We start from the raw sequence: 17,967 nt of genomic DNA, 5'->3' as shown, positions 1-17,967 counted from the left end.
TCGAGTCCCGCATCGGGCTCCCTGCTCGGCAGGGAGTCTGCTTCTCCCTCTGGCCCTCCCCCCTCTTATGCTCTCTCTATCTCATTCTCTCTCTCAAATAAATAAATAAAATCTTAAAACAACAACAACAACAACAAAGTAACAGGCACATCTCATCTGCAGCTTCAGGAGAAACCTGAAGTATTTGGCTTCTAATACAGGTCAATTTCTAAAGCACCCCCAAATGAGAAACTCTCCACTTGATGCTTACTCAATGTTGCCTAAATAAGATCTAAAAGGTCCTTCTCTTTTCCGAAGAAAAACAACTCTAGGGTCTAAGGATCTTCTCATAAACTATTCCGAAAACACTCACGTCTTCAATCGAATCAGATTATTTCTTACGACTTCATTCATTCCAGTATACTACCCAAATAACTACCTGCTATGCCCTTAAGAAAGCCCCTTGAATCCAGATCCCAACCCATGTACCTGCATCATGGCTCTCTACTTCTTCCGGAGAGGGTGCGTCTTTGCCCAGCCCCCCAAGGACTCTGTAGACATCAGCATGGACCGCGTCCACGCGCACTGCATAGATCTTCGTGCTGGCGTCCAGAGTGCCAGCAGCCACCTAGTCCAACAAACAGAGCTCTGCTCACCGGACACATAAAAAGGAACCGCTGAACAGGCAAAACACAGCAAGCTTCATAAAATATTGACTTGCTCTTAAGAAAAAAATGACAAAGATTCCCCTACGACTGATACGGAATAAACAAAATACAGCAGAAAGCTATCTTCTCCGTATTTCATCAGTTTAGGAAAGAAAGGAAAGAAGCTAATAAAATGTCTCACACAAGGAAGGTTCTCATGTATTTGCAGAATTCAATGATGGTGCTGTGCCCAATATTAGAAATAACCATCATTAAATTCAGATGCAAGAGAAGGTGAACAGCCTTCTTACTTTAAAGTTGGTCGGTTCGGTGTCTTTCTGTTTAAGAATCTCTGACATGAAATCAATCAAGTGCAAGCCAAAAGCATTCTTGGTCGTGATTTTCTGCAAACACAAAAGTGCAGGAAGGTTTGTTATTGACAGCCTCGGCTCATGTAAATAATGCAACTCTAATAGAGGAAGCTACGTTTTTACATGGTAACAGCCCACATCTCACCACACGTATCAATTCCCATAAATACTTGGTGACACGGCCTAATCCATACACATAGTTCCTTATTCTCAAGAACTAGAGAGTGACAGCACACTCCTTGAGTTTTCACCGTGTGCAGACCCTGTTCTAAGCACTGCACACAAAGGGACTCAGTCACCCTCAGAACAACTCTATGAGACAGGGACTATTCACATTCTCGTTTTACGGAGGAAGGCCTTGCAGCAGAGTGGTCAGGTGACTTGCCAAGGCTATAGAACTTGTGAACGGCAGAGACTGGGTTCCAACACAGGCTGGCTTCAGAACTCACATTATTAACCCCTAAGCAACACTCCCTCTGTAGATATGCTGCAGGTTGCAGGCAACCTGCCAGAAAGAGCACCGAAGGCCCATAAAACACCGTAAAAGCATACTGACAAACATCAGCATTGAGAAGAGTCGCTGAGAGGGAAAGCACACAATTACCATCAATTGCGTGTTCTCCACAGAATCAAGAAGGCTAGACTTCCCTTGTGATCAAGTAGCAAAATCTTTACTGATAATTAGCAGATACTCACATTTTCAGTGGACAGCTTGATACAGGTGGAGTAATGTTCTGTAATCTGTGTGTTTGTAAACTTAGGAACCGTGGCTGAAGTGTCAATATTCCTAAATGAAAACCAAAACCAAAACCCTCTGTCAGGGATCCACTCTAACTTTTCAAAATCCAGGCCCAGAACCCACGAGGTATTGTGGAGATGCTGGGCGCACAGCACCCACGCCAGGGCGGCCACCCCGCGGGGGCAGCCCAGCGCGCACGCACCTACTGGACGGGGAGGCCAGCAGGTGAGGCGAGTCTGCGCTGAACTGTAGGTCCAGGACTCGGGAGCGCCGCCGCTGCAGCCGCTCCTTTTCGTCGTCATTCTGGGGAAAGTCTTCAAGGACGGGGGTGCCAGGAGTATTGAGAGGGGCCTTCCGGGGCAGGGACATGGAGAACACCCGTTCTGAAGGTGAGGAGGCGCTGTGGGGGTGTCCACGGATTTCTGAAGAAAAGCAATTGATTATGGCTGACAGCGATGGAAGAGAACGCTTGCTCAGGAAACCTGCCACGGAATATTTCCTATGTCTAAAGTGGGGCTTGGGGGCTGTCATAGGGTGGAAGTTCACTGCACGTTTTCCACCAAGATCTTTTCCAACTCTAGTATTCCTCTATAGTTTAAGTTTCTTTGTCGGGGGATGGGTTTCTGATGCTTCCTTGCCAAATTAATGAAGGGTGCAATGAGGTCAAATTAGGGAAGGACTGAGAATCAATCATTGGATTTAACAACCTAGAGGTTATTGGTGACCTTGACAACAGTTTTCCTAGAGTAGCAGAGGCAGGAGAAAGTCAAATGGGCGTAGATTCCAGAGAAGAGAACGAACAGGAAGAAGAGAAATTGGAGACAGCAAATGGAGACAAGGTTTTCAAGGACTTACAGAAAAGGAAGGACAAAATTGGGAGGGAAGCAGTTGAAAGGGAAAGTGAGGTTGAGAAATTAATTTTAAGATGGGAAAAACCCCAGCTTGGTAGAAAAATGAAGCAGAGATTGTGTTAGTTTCCTATTGCTGCTATAACAAATTACCACAAATGTAGTGGTTTAAACCAATACAAATGTATTCTCTTGCAGTCCTAAAGTCAGTCTAAAATCGAGCTGTCACCAGGGCTGTGTTCTTTTTGGAGGCTTTAGGAAAGAATCTCTTTCCCTGACCTTTTCAGCTTCTAGAGGCTGCCTGCTTTCTTCCCATCACTCCAACCTCTTCCTTCTTTTTTTTTTTAAAAGATTTTATTTATTTATTTGAGAGAGAGAGAGAGACAGCAGGAACAGGGGCAGAGGGAGAGGGAGACGCAGACTCCCCACTGAGCAGGGAGCCCGATGTGGGGCTCAATCCCCAAGATCATGACCTGAGCCAAAGGCAGACACTTAACGGACTGAGCCACCCAGCCGCCCCTCAACCTCTTGCTTCTGTCATCACATCACCTTCTCTGACTCTGAACCTCTTGCATCCCTCTTATGAGGGCCACTGTGATTGCACTGGGCCCATCCAGATAATCCAAGATAGTCTCCCCATCTCAAGGTCCTTAACTTAATCATAGCTATAAAGTCCTTTTTACCATTTAAGATACCATATTCACAGGTTCCAGACATCTCTGGCAAGGAGAGGGCATTATTCAGAGATCATGCAGAAGGGTAAACGTTGCTGAACAATACACTCAAGCAGGAAAAGGGGCTGCCTTTCCTGAGATCACTGAAAGCCCACCCACAGCAATAGGAAGGAAGCCAGACAACAGAGGCACAGATGCAGGTTGGGGAGCAGGTACAATGGTGTGCTTGTGGATGTTCCTTTTGGACTGCTTTTCTTAGTAAAATAAGAAGCCCATAAAAACCAAAAACTGAGTAGCTAAGGGTGAGGGCTGGGGAAGGAGGTACTGGAGATTTCGGGAGAGAAAGGAAGGTATGGAATAGTCATCTAGGAGAAGGTGAGTGGATGAACGAGGGAATAAGCATGACTGCTGGGCAGCTTTAGGGTTCCCTTGAGATCACTGAGTGAACAGGGGCCAGGGCAGAGTAGGCAGAGTTGGAATTAATCAGGGTTGTGATTTTGTCAAGAAAGTATAAACAGGCTAGAAGAGGGCAAGGGGTTATGAGTGTATGAAAGGGAGTGATTATAGTGATTGACCATGGAATGTAAGCTAAGTAAGGAAGGGAACAAGGATACGAGAGACATTAGGGACAGAGAAAAGCAAAGAATATACATCTGCTGGGTCAAAAGATGGAGTTACTGGAGTCAGGGAACAAGAATGAGTGAGTTGGAAAGATAGGAGTGGTACTGAGGAGTGGGGTGTTTAAAAGTGAGATGACAGAGTGGTGTAGATACTGATAATGACAAGGTCTAGGGTGTGACTATGGTAATGAGTGGCTATTGCCTATTTTGGTAGGGCAGGAAATAAGATCACTGGGAGAGAGATGAAGGAACTGAGAGACTTTGGGGGAACATTTCCAGATTTAAGAATCAAAAGGCTTGGCTTCAAACCCCAGGTCCATCGCTTACTAACTGGAGAACTTCTTTTCTTTTTTTTTTTTTTTTAACAGTCAACTCTACACCCAGTGTGGGGCTTGAACTCATGATTCTGAGTTCAAGAGTCGCATGCTCTACAGACCGAGCAGCCAGCCAGGCACCCCAGTAGCTGGAGAAATTTTAAGCAAGTAAATGCTCTAAGCATTTGCTCCTTCTCCTCCAAATGGAAATAAGAAAGCGTGTCTCAGCTGGTTCTGAATTGGTGATATGAAAAAAAACCCACAATGTAACACATATTTTATAGGAACACATTAAAAATAAAGGGATATAAGGGCACCTGGATGGCTCAGTTAGTTAAGTGTCTGACTGTGGTTCAGGTCATGATCTTGGGGGTCCTGGGATCAAGCGGGAGTTGGGCTCCACACTCATCAGGGAGTCTGCTTGTCACTCTCCCTCTCCCCATGCCCCTCCCCCCCGTGCTCTCTCTCTCTCTCATAAATAAAATCTTAAAAAAATAATAAAGTGATACACAATAAACACTAAATGGTTGCCCTTGCCCATGTAAGGGGAAGGGAACAGAAGTGGTGTATAGGGATAAAAGGAAATTTAAAAAATACAAGAAAGAACTTCACATGTTCCCCTGATAGCTCCCCGTAAGCTCAAGAGTATGGCTAACATACCTCTCAGCTGAGGTCAAAATAAAAGAAAAAGAAAGAAGAATGGAAAGGAAGGAGGCAAGAGACATTTTTAGAGACTGAATCAAGAGGACTTGTTACTATCTGGGTGAGGGCACTTCAAGAGGAGGGGAGTTGGACCTTGAGAGGAGACTTTAACAGAAATAGGAAGCACTGAAGGAGGAACTTGTCTAAAAGGAAAACTCAAGAGGGGATCAGAGGCCATGCTTCAATTCTTGGAATATTCCTTCTCTCACTTCTCTCATTTAGATGGTTACTGAGCTCAAAGACACCTTCTACATCTACTTCCTTCTCTCCCATTCATTTTTCAACCTGCTATGGTCTGGCTATCATCCCCACCACTTTATGAAAACTATCTGGACACAATCACCTACAACCTCTATGTTGCCAAACCCACTGGCTACTTTTCAGGCCTCATCTCTCTTGAGATTCAGCAGCATCTGAAACAGATGAGAACCCCTTCAAGTGCTTCTTGAAACACCCCTGGCTTCTATGACACCACCCTCTTCTGAGAGAGTTTGCAAGCTCTCCCTTCTCTGCCTAGCTCCTAAATGTTGGTCCTGAGTGTCTTCTCTACAGGTTCTTCCTAGGTTCTCACCTGTTCCCATGGTTTTATGATCTATATGATGATGATGTCCAAATTTATTTCTGAGTCTGTGGGCCACTTTCCTGAGTGGCCTGTATCACTGAGTGTCAAACTCTTATCCAAGTGTTTACTGACCCCTTCACCTGTCTCTTGCCTAAGTCATTTACCATGTCCAAAACAGAACTCTAAATTTTCAAACCTTTTACCAAGACCAAGGCCCTGCCTACCTCAGCAGCCTCACTCACTGTTCAGTCATGATGTTCTAGTTCTAGCCCAAGCCAGGCTCTTTCCTGCTTGTCCTTTTTTTTTTTTTTTTAAGATTTTATTTATTTGACAGAGAGAGACACAGTGAGAGAGGGAACACAAGCGGGGGAGTGGGAGAGGGAGAAGCAGGCTTCCCGCCGAGCAGGGAGCCTGATGCGGGGCTCGATCCCAGGACCCTGGGATCATGACCTGAGCCCAAGGCAGATGCTTAACAACTGAGCTACCAAGGCGCCCCCCTGCTTGCCCTTTTTTTGCACTTGCTCCTTCTGCCTAGAACACGTTCCCCAGTCTGCTCTAAGATCTTCCTTGAATCCTCAACCTGAAGGGGCCCCTCCCCTCACTCTGTTGTTCTCAATCAGGGCACTCAGGCTCATCTGTAATTATTTCATTTGTTTACGGTTTCTCCAACTAGAATACAAGCTCCAAGTGATGCCTGGGTGGCTCAGTCGTTAAGCATCTGCCTTCGGCTCAGGACATGATCCCAGGGTCCTGGGATCGAGTCCCACATCGGGCTCCTTGCTCAGTGGGGAGCCTGCTTCTCCCTCTCGTTCCCGCTCATGCTCTCTCTCAAATAAATAAATAAAATTAAAAAAAAAAATACAAGCTCCAAAAGGCTGGGTCTTATCTGTTTTGTTCTTTACAGTATCTCTGCACCTGACAGTGGGTTTGGCCCAAAGGGAGCGCTCAATGCTTGTTCAATGAATGTACAAATAAGTGCATGCGTGTTAAGCATTCCGCAGTAAGCACAACGCTTTCATGGCCCTGAACTAACATGCATCCCAGGAAAACCACCTTTCAAGGGAGAGACATCCCGCACGGTGTAGGAGCCCACGGCAAAGGGACTGAAGAGTAGGGATCGCCCCACGCGCGCTCCCGACGCCGACCCGAGCCGCGTCCTGATTGGCGAGGCACACCACCCCCTCCCCGCCTCCCGCCTCTTCCTCCCTGCGCCTGCCTCCCCCTTGGCCAGCGGGGCGCAAGGCCAACAACTAGGTCGAGAATATCCGTACCCCCACTCAGGTCCGCCCGCCGACCCTGCCCGCCCGGAGCACCGCTTCACGCCGACCCCTTCCCGCGGCGCCACCCACCCAGCCAGCCTCACCTGGGCAGGGAGGTCCCATTTTGCTCTCCTTCGCCGGAGCTGGTTTTAAATCGCGCGCCGAGAAGCCTTAGCGTCGTAACGGCCGCGGTGACGTCTATCGTGGGCGGGGCCAGAAGCGCGCCTGCGCAGCTGCCCCAGTCCTCCGCTTGTAAAGGGGCGTCCGGAGTTGTGCCGGTGTGTGTCGTGCGGAATCGCGGGCTTCCCGCTCTGCTCCCGTGGGTAGACTGTAGAGGGTCCGTGGACCACCGTCCCCCGCCTCCTTTCGAGCGTTAGACGTGGAACTGGGCGCTGAGGACCCAGTGCGGAGCAGGACGGGAGAGGGCTCTGCTTTCACGCAATTTACTTTCTAATGGGAGGGAGGGCAGATTTCTAGGAAACAAGGTTAATTTCCCATAGCGACCTGTTCTGTAAGGGCAGAGGTAGAAGTGGAGGTAGAAAGTGAGGGATGGGGTGTGGGACGGAGGTGAGAAGGAGCCAAAAGCACAGTGAACGTTCCAGGCAGGCGAAGGACAGGTGCAAAATGTTTTATGTACATTTTTAAATAAAGGCCATCGTTTTTATTCAGATTCTTGTGAAGAGCTTCCTGGATATCTACTCCTCCCCCCCCCACACACACACACCTCACCCCCACATACCCCACCACACCACAGAAAAGCTTACGGTGAGAAATGAGATGGACATAATTTGCCACCTCTCCATTCTGCTTCATCTGATCCCAAGAATTATTTTATTTTATTTTATTTTATTATTTGAGAGAGATAGAGGGAAGTGAGAGCACAGAGGGAGAGTGAGAGGAAGAAACAGACTCCCCGCTGAGCAGGGAGCCCAACGCAAGCCTCATCCCAGGACCCTGGTATCATACCCCATGCGGAAGGGAGACGCTCAATCGACCTAGCCACCCAGGCGCCCCCTGCCCGACCAAGAGTTGTATTATGGGAGGAAACGCCAGGGCAATTCCCCCAAATATCCCTAGAACGTCCTATCACTTCTTTTTTTTTTTTTATAAAGATTTTATTTATTTGAGAGAGAGCGACTGAGAGAGAGAGCACATGAGAGGGGGGAGGGTCGGGAGGGTCAGAGGGAGAAGCAGACTCCCCGCCGAGCAGGGAGCCCGATGCGGGACTGGATCCAGGGACTCCAGGATCATGACCTGAGCCAAAAGCAGTCGCTTAACCAACTGAGCCACCCAGGCGCCCACGTCCTATCATTTCTTATAACACACATCAGGTATTTTATGCAGTGTTTCCCCTGAAGGGTGCTATTGGCATTCAGGATGAAATAATTCTTGACATGTGGGGCTCTTTGTAGGACACCATTTGTCCACTAAACGCCATCAATGCCTCTCAGTCATTTTGGCAACCAAAAAGTACTACCCTTTGTTGAAAACCACTTTTTAAGCCTATTTGCTTTTGCACAAACTTGTTCTCCCAGTGACCACCATCAAATCTTCAGCATAAGGCAGCGTGGAATAGAGAAAAGCAGGTTTACAGCGTTTTTCATCTCAGTGAATAATTCTACCAGCCACCCAGGAACCCAAATCAGCACCCAGGAGCCATCCTGGATGCCTCACTCTCCACACACAACCTATTGTTGAGCTCTTTTCACTTCCTAAGAATCTCAACCCCGCATCTCTTTTTCACCCATATTACCTTCTTGCTGGTCTGCAGCAGCCCCACGCCTCCTCTGACCCCCCTCTCATTGGGCCCTTGTATGGTAGTTGATAAGTCCCAATCTGACTTGTTCCTTCCAAAGTCTCAAACCATTCAAAAGTTCCATTGCTCTGGGAACTTCTACAGTGATCTAGGAGGCCCTGCAGGGTCTGGGCCCTGCAGCCTCTCTGACCTCATCTTGCACCTTGCCTCCCCTGCTCCCTGCCCTCCGGTCACTTGGGCCTTCTTTCAGACTCGCTCTCATCCTGCCCGCTCCCACCACAAGGCCTCTGCACATCCTCTCCTCATCCCCATCTTCACCCAGTTGGCTCCTGTCACGTTTCAGCTCACATCACTTCCTCAGGGAGGCCTTCCCTGATACACTCAAGTGTCCTTACTGGAGGTTTTAGTGGGACTTGCCACCGTTGAAATTTCACATCCACTGGGATGACTATTTCATGTCTAGCTCCTCCATAGATTGTCAACTCCATGAGGATGAAGCCATGTTTTGCTCGCCATTGTTTTCCCAGGGCCTGGTGCTAGCCCCGGACACAGCAAGTACTAAATATGTATTGCATGAGTGAAGTCGGAAGACAAGTTTAATTCCCGGGTCGGGCATCTGAACCTCTCTGGGCCTCCTTTTCTTCTCCGGTTATAAAACAGTCATGATAATACCCCTTCACTGGGCTTTATGAGGAATTAGGGAACAGATTAAACTCTTGTGGGCCCATTGGCTCAGTGTACACTGGGGTCCCTGTTATCTCACTTGTCTTCTCTGCGCTGAGTGCATTTGAGGAGAGTGGTTGTGATCCTCTGCACCAACAAGGAGCAGTGTGGGTTGGGAGGGGGGGAGGTGGCACTGAATCAGGAGCCCCTGAAGAACTGGCTTGGAAGTCCCTGCAGAGGAAGACTGCTGGGTGACCCATTTGGTGAGGCATGAGGCTGTTTGGTGGTTACAATGGCGCCTCGTGAGCTGACTGCTTAGGGCTCCCTGTACTGGGACAAAGCCAGCTCCACCCCCTGCAGGCGGCTCATTCACCACCCGCTCTGAATGCTGTCTTTGTTTTTCGGGTGGGGGGTTAGTTCTGTGCGGGGGGGGGGGGGGGGGTGCCAAAAAATTGAATGATTTATCAATGGTATCAGTGGTATGCAGAACTCAATTCCTCTGTACAAAACTAAAGTAGTGGGCCACTCCCCCACTCCTTGTCGGCCAGAAAAGCTGGAGCCATTCCCTTTCCCCAGTTCACTCCTCACCAAGATTCTACTTCCCCAAAATGAATGGCAAACAGCTTTAGTTTAGGTGAGGAGCAGTACTGTTATCAGTTGGCTACCTGGACAAACTTTTGGATTCAAATTTTCCCTGATCTTCCAGCCTGCAGCTGGCTTCTATCATAATGTAGTTCATGATATAAACCATTGAGCCACTGGGGGCCAACAGGCATATAGTTCAAATGGCTTTACATTCATTTTGGCCTCTGAGCAAATGCCTTTAATTTTTGCATGTGATACGAAATTCCTGACCTAAAGACTGGGCTACAGACCAACAATTTCTGTCTTCTAGAATTTCTTTTTTTTTTTTTTTTAGATTTTATTTATTTATTTGACAGAGAGAGATAGCGAGAGAAGGAACACAAGCAGGGGGAGAGGGAGAGGGAGAGGCAGGCTTCCCACCGACCAGGGAGCCCAATGCAGGGCTTGATCCCAGGACCCTGGGATCACGACCTGAGCCAAAGGCAGACGCTTAACGACTGAGCCACCCAGGCGCCCCCGACTTCTAGAATTTCTAAATGACATACCGCCCTTTATCTTAACATTAATATAGTGCTTTTCGCTTTTCAAAGCATGTTAACCCCTACGTCTTGATATTCCCAAGACCATGCTGGAAGGTTGTGAGGACAGGTACTTTCTTCCAGGGTCTACCTTTTACTGGCTATGTGACCTTGGAGGAAGTGGTATACCCTTTCTGCGCCTCGGCTTGCTCATAGGAAAAAGGGAAGGGATAAAGCACCCACTTCATGGAGTTATGGTGTGAGGATTAAATGAGTTACCAGATGTGAAGCATTTAGGACCATTGGCAATGCTCGATGAACGCTAAGTATTCCCATTACAATAACTGCTGTATATCCTGGGTGCCAGCCAGGAATTGTTTTAGAATAAAGCTCAGCTTCCTAAATTATCTGGAGAAGTTTCCCCTTTCATTGTAAGAGTACTCCCAGAGCACAACAGCTCTGTTCTTTCCATTACTACTTGTTTTTTCTATACTCTTTCTTACACCCTCGGCCCCACCCAAGCTTCGCTGACTATTCCCTTTGTAGTCTTCTGCCCACTCCTGTTTTCTTACCTCTTACTAGACTAGAAACCTCAGAGTGCTAGAACATGATACTGCCTTTCTAGTTGACAGATTTATGCCTTCTACAGTTATGCATGGTTTTTTTTGTAGCCACTAAGATCTTTTAAATTGGCTGATATTTTGGTCTGAGCACCATGAGAATGAATAACTTAGATGTTCCTTGACATTCTGAATTATTCTTTCCTGGCTCCTGGCCATGCCACTGGGAAACCTCAGGGCAGACTGGTTCAAGGTACATTGAGAAATACCAGGATGTACTGGATGAAGCTATCAGGGTAACAGGAACATCTGGGGACAGGCACGTGAGAATGCTGATCTTCTGTGAGTGTTATTACATTGATTCCAACTGACACACAAAATAGCGTCCTTTTTTGATTTGGAACTAAAACACCAGCAAATTATTTTCTAAACAAAAAGAATATAGATGTTTATAAAACATCAAAATCCCACCGGCATGGAACCAACCGTCACTGCATCTTACCTTAAAAGCGGTACCTGGCAGCTATCAGCAGACAACATGGGAACACAACCATTACTGTGCAGTAGGAGTCTCAAATATTGACTGGCATCAACTCCTGGGACATAAACTTGTAATTTATTTTTGCTGTGGGGAGGATGTGGATAAAACCAAAGCCCACAAGAACACCATCTAAACCCCCCTGCCACTGAGTTAAATGTGGGGCCAGGTTCTCCTCCCCAGATCTTCCTGGCATGCAGGGCAGGAACAGCATTGTTATTTCCAAAACAACCACACCCACAACTATAGTCACTTTTCTTAAGCCTCCTCATCAGGATGCCCAGGAGTTTGAAAGAAGGGAAAAATCCACCAATCCTATCTCGAGAATCACAACTGTTAGAGCTGAACTGCTCCACAGTCTCTTCCTGTCTGACCCTGGCAACGGGCCTGGATTGTGATGACCCCACTTTGCAAAACCACAAACATAGTTCAAAAAATCCCTTTGTCATCTTTGAAAAGAGAATACAAAGGCATTAACAGACTAAGAAAAAGCACAGCTACGCATGGTGGCTAAACCTTTTTTTCATTTGACAAACAAGTGGCTCCCTTTAGAAACAGTAATTGTTCATCTCAGAAACTACACCCCCCCAAAGATTGTCCTCATTAAGGGTTTTACAACGTTGCTTCCAGGCACTAGAAGCTCGTTAGACGCTAGCTATTTCATTAATTTTAGTAAATACATTATCTCGATTATGAAACATCACCATTGACTTAATATTTGTTTGTGAATCAATGCTAATGAACTGCTTGGGTAGTACTGGAGTTTTCTTTCAGATGCATAAAAAGAGCTATATTATGTTCTATTTCATAGACTATACGAAAATAGGGCTAAATTGAGAAAATGGAACATAAACATCTTGGATATATCTTCAGAGAAGGTCTGAAAAATTAGATCCTAAAGTACGAGACGTTACCTTCACAGTATTTAGGATAAAATGCTTGGTGCTATCAGCTTGGATGTGAATTAAGCTAACAATTCAACAAGGAAACCAGTTTACAAGGAATGTGCTGAGAGTCATTCACAAAAAGGAATAAGCTGGAATGGAGGTATTCTCTGGTTCTCTTTCACTTCCAGTGTTGCTACAGAACACAAAAACCTCACAGCCCCCGTCTGGTCTCAACTCTAGCTGTGAGATCGCCCCCTAACATCCGTTTCCCTGGGCTCTCTTTGGGTCATGCTAAAAGTCAGGAGAAGAAAACCTCAGAAGGCACACCCTAGATTAGGCCCTACAGGTTGGACCCCATCCTGATGAGCACTTCAGGTGCTCCTTAAAGTGTCTTATCTATCACAGCCGCCTCACTGGCAAGGTGAAGGTCACACATACCACTGATGTGTCTGAAAAATAAACTCTCTGGCAGCCCGAGGAATCAGAAATACCTTCTCCCCTTTTTTAATGGCCTTTACATTAATGTGCCCCAGCCAACGGGGCACAGGGCAGCGTTTTCACTTGGGTCAGAAGGTGGTGGAATTCTTCCACTGCCTGCGAGTGCGCCGTGGGGTTTAGCACCAGGTGTTGGAAGAGATTGACAGGCTCAGCATTCCGAAATGTCTTGGGGATCGGGATGGTCAGGGGTAGGAAGGTGTTACCAATGAGGAAATGGTGGAGGGACCTCTGCTGGAGGCCGCGGCCCAAGAACCAGAGGACGTCCTGGAGCCGCTGGGAGAGCATGCTGTGCTGCCAGTCTGTTAGGGGCAGCCGCAGCAACAGGTGCATGAGGGCTGTTTTGAAGTGGTAAGAGGTGAGGACGGGACGGGATGCTCCCTGGGGTAAGCTCTGAAGGTCCCGGAGACTTAAGATGATCTGGAGGCACTTGAGGTGACAGGTGTTCTCTGGAGCAAAACGCCCTACCAGCTTCAGGAACAAGTGTTCACAGGCTGCAAAGGACTCGGGCCAGTCCACGCTGGTGAGCTGTTCCTGGTCAGGAGCCTGACTCACCAGATAGACCAAGGTGTCTTCCCGTTGCACCCCCAGGACCAAGCGGATCGAGAGAAAGCGGCCTGAGCGGTAGTCCAGCCTGAGCTTGCAGGAGGTGGTAGACGGTGGGAGGCTGAGCTGAAAGTCATACTTGTGGGCCACAAGGGCCCAGGCATTGCCCACCATGTTCCGAAACCACTGTACCGTCTTGAACACGTCCAGGTGGGAGCCAGTGCAGACAGCCACCTTGATGGAGCTGCTACACTTGCTCAAGACAGCCGAGTGATCCCTGTGGTGGTGCACCAGGCACAGCACGTCTCCCAGAAGCTTCTCACGCTTGCACACGCATTCCGACTCCACCAGCACACAGCCGCAGCGGCGGCCTAGGGCCGGATCCCTCATCTCCAGCACAAACATAGTGCCCTGCGGGGGAACAATGGGCACCAGAATATCAAATTTCTGGGTCTCGTGGAGGGTTCCCCATTTCTCAAAGGCAGCCCCGATGCCCAGGCAGTCCTCCAGCTGTGGGTGAGCCTCCCGGCGGCTGAGCACCCGACAGGCCTCAATGAGGTCGTCCACGAAGCTCTCCACGAACTCGCAGGTGCAGGGCAGATCACGGGTGACATTCTGGACATAGTGTTTGTAAAAGGATTCCAGGGCCTCCCTCGAGGGGAAGTCAGTAAGCCAGTTGTAGGAGGTGACAGGCACAACACGGACTTCCTCCTCCTCCTCATCGCTGCTGGAATCAAAGGCCGGCTCATGCTGCATGTTCTGTCGCAGGAGCTCAAAGATGAGAAAAAGGCAAAAGAGGCCAGTATTCCACAGGTTTCCCAGCATCCAGCTCAGTGGCCCCTCCTGGCCACCAGCCTGGAACGGCCAGCCCATGTCTTTCTTCCCTAGCACTAACTGATCACTGGATGTGCCTCCTCTCCAGAAGTTCTCTGCCTTCTGCTTCTGCTCAGCTGCTCGCTTTCTCTCTTCAAACTCTATCTCCAACTGGCGCATCTCCTCGCTCATCCGCTTCTCCAGCTGCCGACTTCTGGCTAGTGTGTCCAGGTCCATGCGGTCACTGACCATCAGGGGGTGGTGAACAACATACATCACTGCCAGGAACACAAGGCTTATCACAGCCATGGAGGCCTCTGCATCTGGAGAAGTAGGAGGGTGGGAGTCAGTGGTGATCTTCAGGATTCATTTTTTTCTCCAGTGCATATCTCCCAGAGCCCTGGAACCCCAAATCCTGGAAGTTAACTACTCAGGAGAAACAGGAAGCTCACAGAGCCGGGGTTGTGCAGAGCACGGGTCTGCCCAGGAGGTGGTTTGGGAGAAAGGGGGTCAGGTCAGCAGGATGTGCCACTCAGTCTTTCTGCTTTCCTTCCACATGGTGTGGGTGGTATTTAGGTTTCCAGAGTATGGACATAGCACTGTTTTCATTCCTGTGTAGGAGGGGGAGGGGGACCCTTGTGGTAGGGTGGCCTCACCCGACTCATCAGTCCCCCGTGGGCACCAGGTGTGCCCTCCTGATCCCAGAGGCTCCCTTCCAGCGGCAGAAAGCACTGATCTGCCTGGGCGACACCTTTCCTCTTGCCAGGCAGCCAGTCCCAAACCCCAGCAATGGCATCCCACTTCCTCTGTGACTTCACAATCCTCATTCTGCTCACCCTGTGTCATCAGACCACTCAGCCTCTCCTCCCTCGTGCCAGTGGGGCAACTCCCAGTGGGCGCCAGGGAGGCACAGAGCCACCAGCCTGCTCTGCGCTGCTTCCCGCTATGCTCTCTGAGGTCCTAAGGCTGGAAGCCCCGTCGACGGGCCAGGCGCATAGGCAGGCACGCCTCCACCTCTCAGCCCAGGAAAGTTCCCGAAGAACCAGGTGCCCAAAGCCACTTGACAGCCGCAGTAGTCGTATCCTCTGCCTCCCCACCCACCACGAGGCCGGAAGCTTCTCGCATTCACCCCACAAACTACCGGGCTTACCGAGATTATGAAGGACTATGCCGTGTGGACGCTGAAGCCAGGTGGGGGACTCTCCTCCCTTTGAAACTTGGCCTTGCTTAGTCTCACCGCCTGCTCCAGGAGCCCTGTTAAAATTTACAAGGTACCTAGCGGCTGTGGCTCAAAGCAGGGTGCCCCCCTCCCGCTCCCGCCATTCATAACTTTCCCAAATTTCACGCCCAGAGATCTGAACTCTCATCCGCCTTCCCTCTCGGGGGTTTCTCCCCGGACCTGGGGCCAGGTTACTCACCGTCGGTGTTAGCTGGAACACGGTCTTAAAGAGACAGCGCGGCCTGACTGCCCCCGCCTTTTCGCCGGCGGGGTGGGGCCTCCGGGTGCCTCGCCGGGGCCGCCCGGGGGAGTGGACCCGCTCCCCTCTCCCGGGGAACGCACCATCTCGTCGGAGGGTCCGAGGGTCCCAGGGTGTGCGCGCGGCCCGGCCCGGACACCCCCAGCGCGCCGCGCGCCGCTCCGAGGGCGCCAGCCCCGCACGGCGGCTCCCGCCGTCCAGGCTCCGCCCCGCCCAAGCTCCTCCCAGCCCAGCCCCGCCGCCGAGCGCGCCGCCCTGGGGCCCGGTGGCCCGGGTCGCGTAGGCGCGCCTTCGGTGCGCCGCCCAGGCTCCCGCGGGGTCGTGTGCAGAGCGGAGGGGCTGCGGCCCCGGACTCGCAGCCGAGGGAGGCTCGCAAGCCGCAGCTGCTCGGCCTCCCGGGGGTGGCGCCAAGGGCAACTGCAGTGCGGGCAGCCGGCTTCACGCAGCTCCGTGCGCCGCGGGGAACGCACCGTCCTTACACAGCGACGAGGATGATGGCATAACTAGGAATTGACGGGGGCAGCGGGGCGTCATTCCCAGTCCGGGGGGGGGGGTCCTGCGCAAAATGGCACAGGAGCTGAGGTGTGTCGTCAGCGTCCGTGTTGTGCCTCACCCCCAGCCCCCGCCCAGACTCAGGTGTCTTTCCCCACCTCCTTCCTATCCAGTGGCTGTCGTGAAAGGCCAGACGGCACGCGAAGACCTGGCTTGTGGCCTTACTTCTCACTCACTAGCTCTACGGAGTAAGAATCCTAAACTTCCAGGGTAGCTCTGCTGATGAGATGGGCGTATAAAGGAAAACTTCATGAAGTGTGGAGCCTGGACAAGCCTTATGATCCACTAAGATATCCCCACAGAAGGGGCTTCCCGGAAAGGATCTTCTGAGTATCAGAAAGAGCCCCCAGCCCTCCTGTCCTGTGTCAGCTAACCGAGGATCAAAGGAAGTGCTGTCTTTTCATACTTACTAGCCAAAGTCCTTCTGCTGAAAGACAAGTTTCAGCCCTCCTTATTCAGTGGCAATGTAGAGGGGGGCCCAAACAACGTGGACAGTGCTTCCAAAAATGCTGACTTATTTCACTGTGGAGGGGGAAAGACTGTCTTCTGACTGGCCGTGACTGAAGTTCCAAAGTTTTTTTATAAACTTTGGAGCTACTACCACTAAGCATTAGCAAAATCACATGGTGACAATGAAATTCTCTTTATTTCCTAGCTTATGACAATGTTGGGATAAAAAATACATTTCAGAGTGTGCAAACAATGGTGTTGAAAGCCATGTGTTTAGGGGCGCCTGTGTGCTCAGATGGTTAAGCGTCTGCCTTCAGCTCAGGTCATGATTTCCAGGTCCTGGAATCAGCCTGTGATGGGCTCCCAGCTCAGTGGGAAGTCTGCTTCTCCCTCTCCCTCTGCCTCTCCCCCTGCTCATGCTCTCTCTATATATCTTTCTGTTTCAAATGAATAAATAAAATCTTAAAAAGTAATAAAACCATGTGTTTAAAGGTGTGTGTTCAAATAAGGGTTTGTATTAAAAGTGATTGTCGTGTTAGACGACATTTGCTAGTTCGTGCTCATGAAGTTGGTTACTATAGCAAATAGACTCCAATCTAGGGAACTATAATCCATGTAAATATCACACTTAAGTGAACAAGAACCCTCTGGCAGTGAACATTTCTTGGCCTGTTTTTGGTGATTTTTCTGCTTTGGCGTGATATGAAGTGATTGTTGGCTTAGTGGGATTAAAAGAAAACCGAGTCATTTGGACACCCTGGCCTTCATGCTAATTGGTGATTGTACAAAAATGACATGAGCAGACTGTAGCAGTGGCCACTCATTTAACAATTGAATTCCACAGTGGTGGGATTTACCCTTGTCAAGCAAGGAAACATGGTAGTCCCCCCCACCAAATAATTTTATTTTTATCATTAAAAAATAAGTACAGAGAAAGCAAGTACCTTCATAATCTGTGTACAATTCTGCCTCTTGGCCCACAAAACCTAAAATGTGTTTAAGACTACTAGTGTTTATTGGGGCACCTGGCTGGCTCAGTCAGAGGAGCATGTGACTCTTGATCTCAGGGTTGTGAGTTTGAGCCCCACATTGCGTGTAGGTAGAGATTACTTAAAGAAAAAAAAAGACAATTAGTGTTTTGGTGAGAACAGTTGCTCAAAGATTTGAAAACACTGGGAGAAATATCAGTAATCAATCTAAAAACAAGTCACATGATTCTAAGTGATTTTCCTTGGTTTGATAAATCAGTAAATGTTGTCAGTTGTTGCTGTTTATTCAGGAAGCCAATGCAGAGTTTGCAATTACTGAAGAATTAGACTTTATGAATAGTCTGCATGGGACAACTAGAGGCAAGAATATTTAAAAAGAAGCTGAGAAAACATTAATTCAGTACAACCTGACATGGAATCTG

At 49.3% G+C, this 17,967-nt stretch overlaps 2 protein-coding genes across 3 annotated transcripts in view; both read right to left on the bottom strand.

The window, feature by feature from the left end:
* Positions 1–7,395, bottom strand: part of NCAPH (non-SMC condensin I complex subunit H) — a 35,174-nt gene extending 27,779 nt beyond the window's left edge. The window contains exons 1-5 of the mRNA XM_035001001.1: positions 6,820–7,395; positions 1,939–2,158; positions 1,694–1,784; positions 938–1,030; positions 469–607 (exon numbers count right to left, since the gene is read on the bottom strand). Coding sequence (XP_034856892.1) covers positions 469–607; positions 938–1,030; positions 1,694–1,784; positions 1,939–2,158; positions 6,820–6,838 — 562 coding nt within the window. The 5' untranslated portion in view covers positions 6,839–7,395. The remainder of the gene's footprint in view (positions 1–468; positions 608–937; positions 1,031–1,693; positions 1,785–1,938; positions 2,159–6,819) is intronic.
* A 3,770-nt stretch (positions 7,396–11,165) lies between these two features.
* On the bottom strand, positions 11,166–15,741 carry ITPRIPL1 (ITPRIP like 1). 2 transcript variants are annotated; one of them, XM_035000999.1, is made up of 3 exons: positions 15,495–15,741; positions 15,227–15,330; positions 11,166–14,399 (listed from the first exon to the last, which is right to left on the bottom strand). In XM_035000999.1, exon 3 carries the CDS (start codon positions 14,383–14,385, stop codon positions 12,742–12,744), a length of 1,644 nt encoding a protein of 547 aa, XP_034856890.1. In that variant the 5' UTR covers positions 14,386–14,399; positions 15,227–15,330; positions 15,495–15,741; the 3' UTR covers positions 11,166–12,741. The 2 variants fall into 2 exon arrangements, with proteins under 2 accessions (XP_034856890.1, XP_034856891.1); XM_035001000.1 differs by lacking the exon at positions 15,227–15,330.
* Positions 15,742–17,967: the final 2,226 nt, after the last annotated feature.

The sequence above is a fragment of the Mirounga leonina genome, unplaced genomic scaffold (genome assembly GCF_011800145.1).
Source record: "Mirounga leonina isolate KUSES-001 unplaced genomic scaffold, KU_Mleo_1.0 Mir_125, whole genome shotgun sequence".
NCBI classification, from domain to species: domain Eukaryota; kingdom Metazoa; phylum Chordata; class Mammalia; order Carnivora; family Phocidae; genus Mirounga; species Mirounga leonina.
This window is presented reverse-complemented; position numbering and strand designations above follow the sequence as displayed.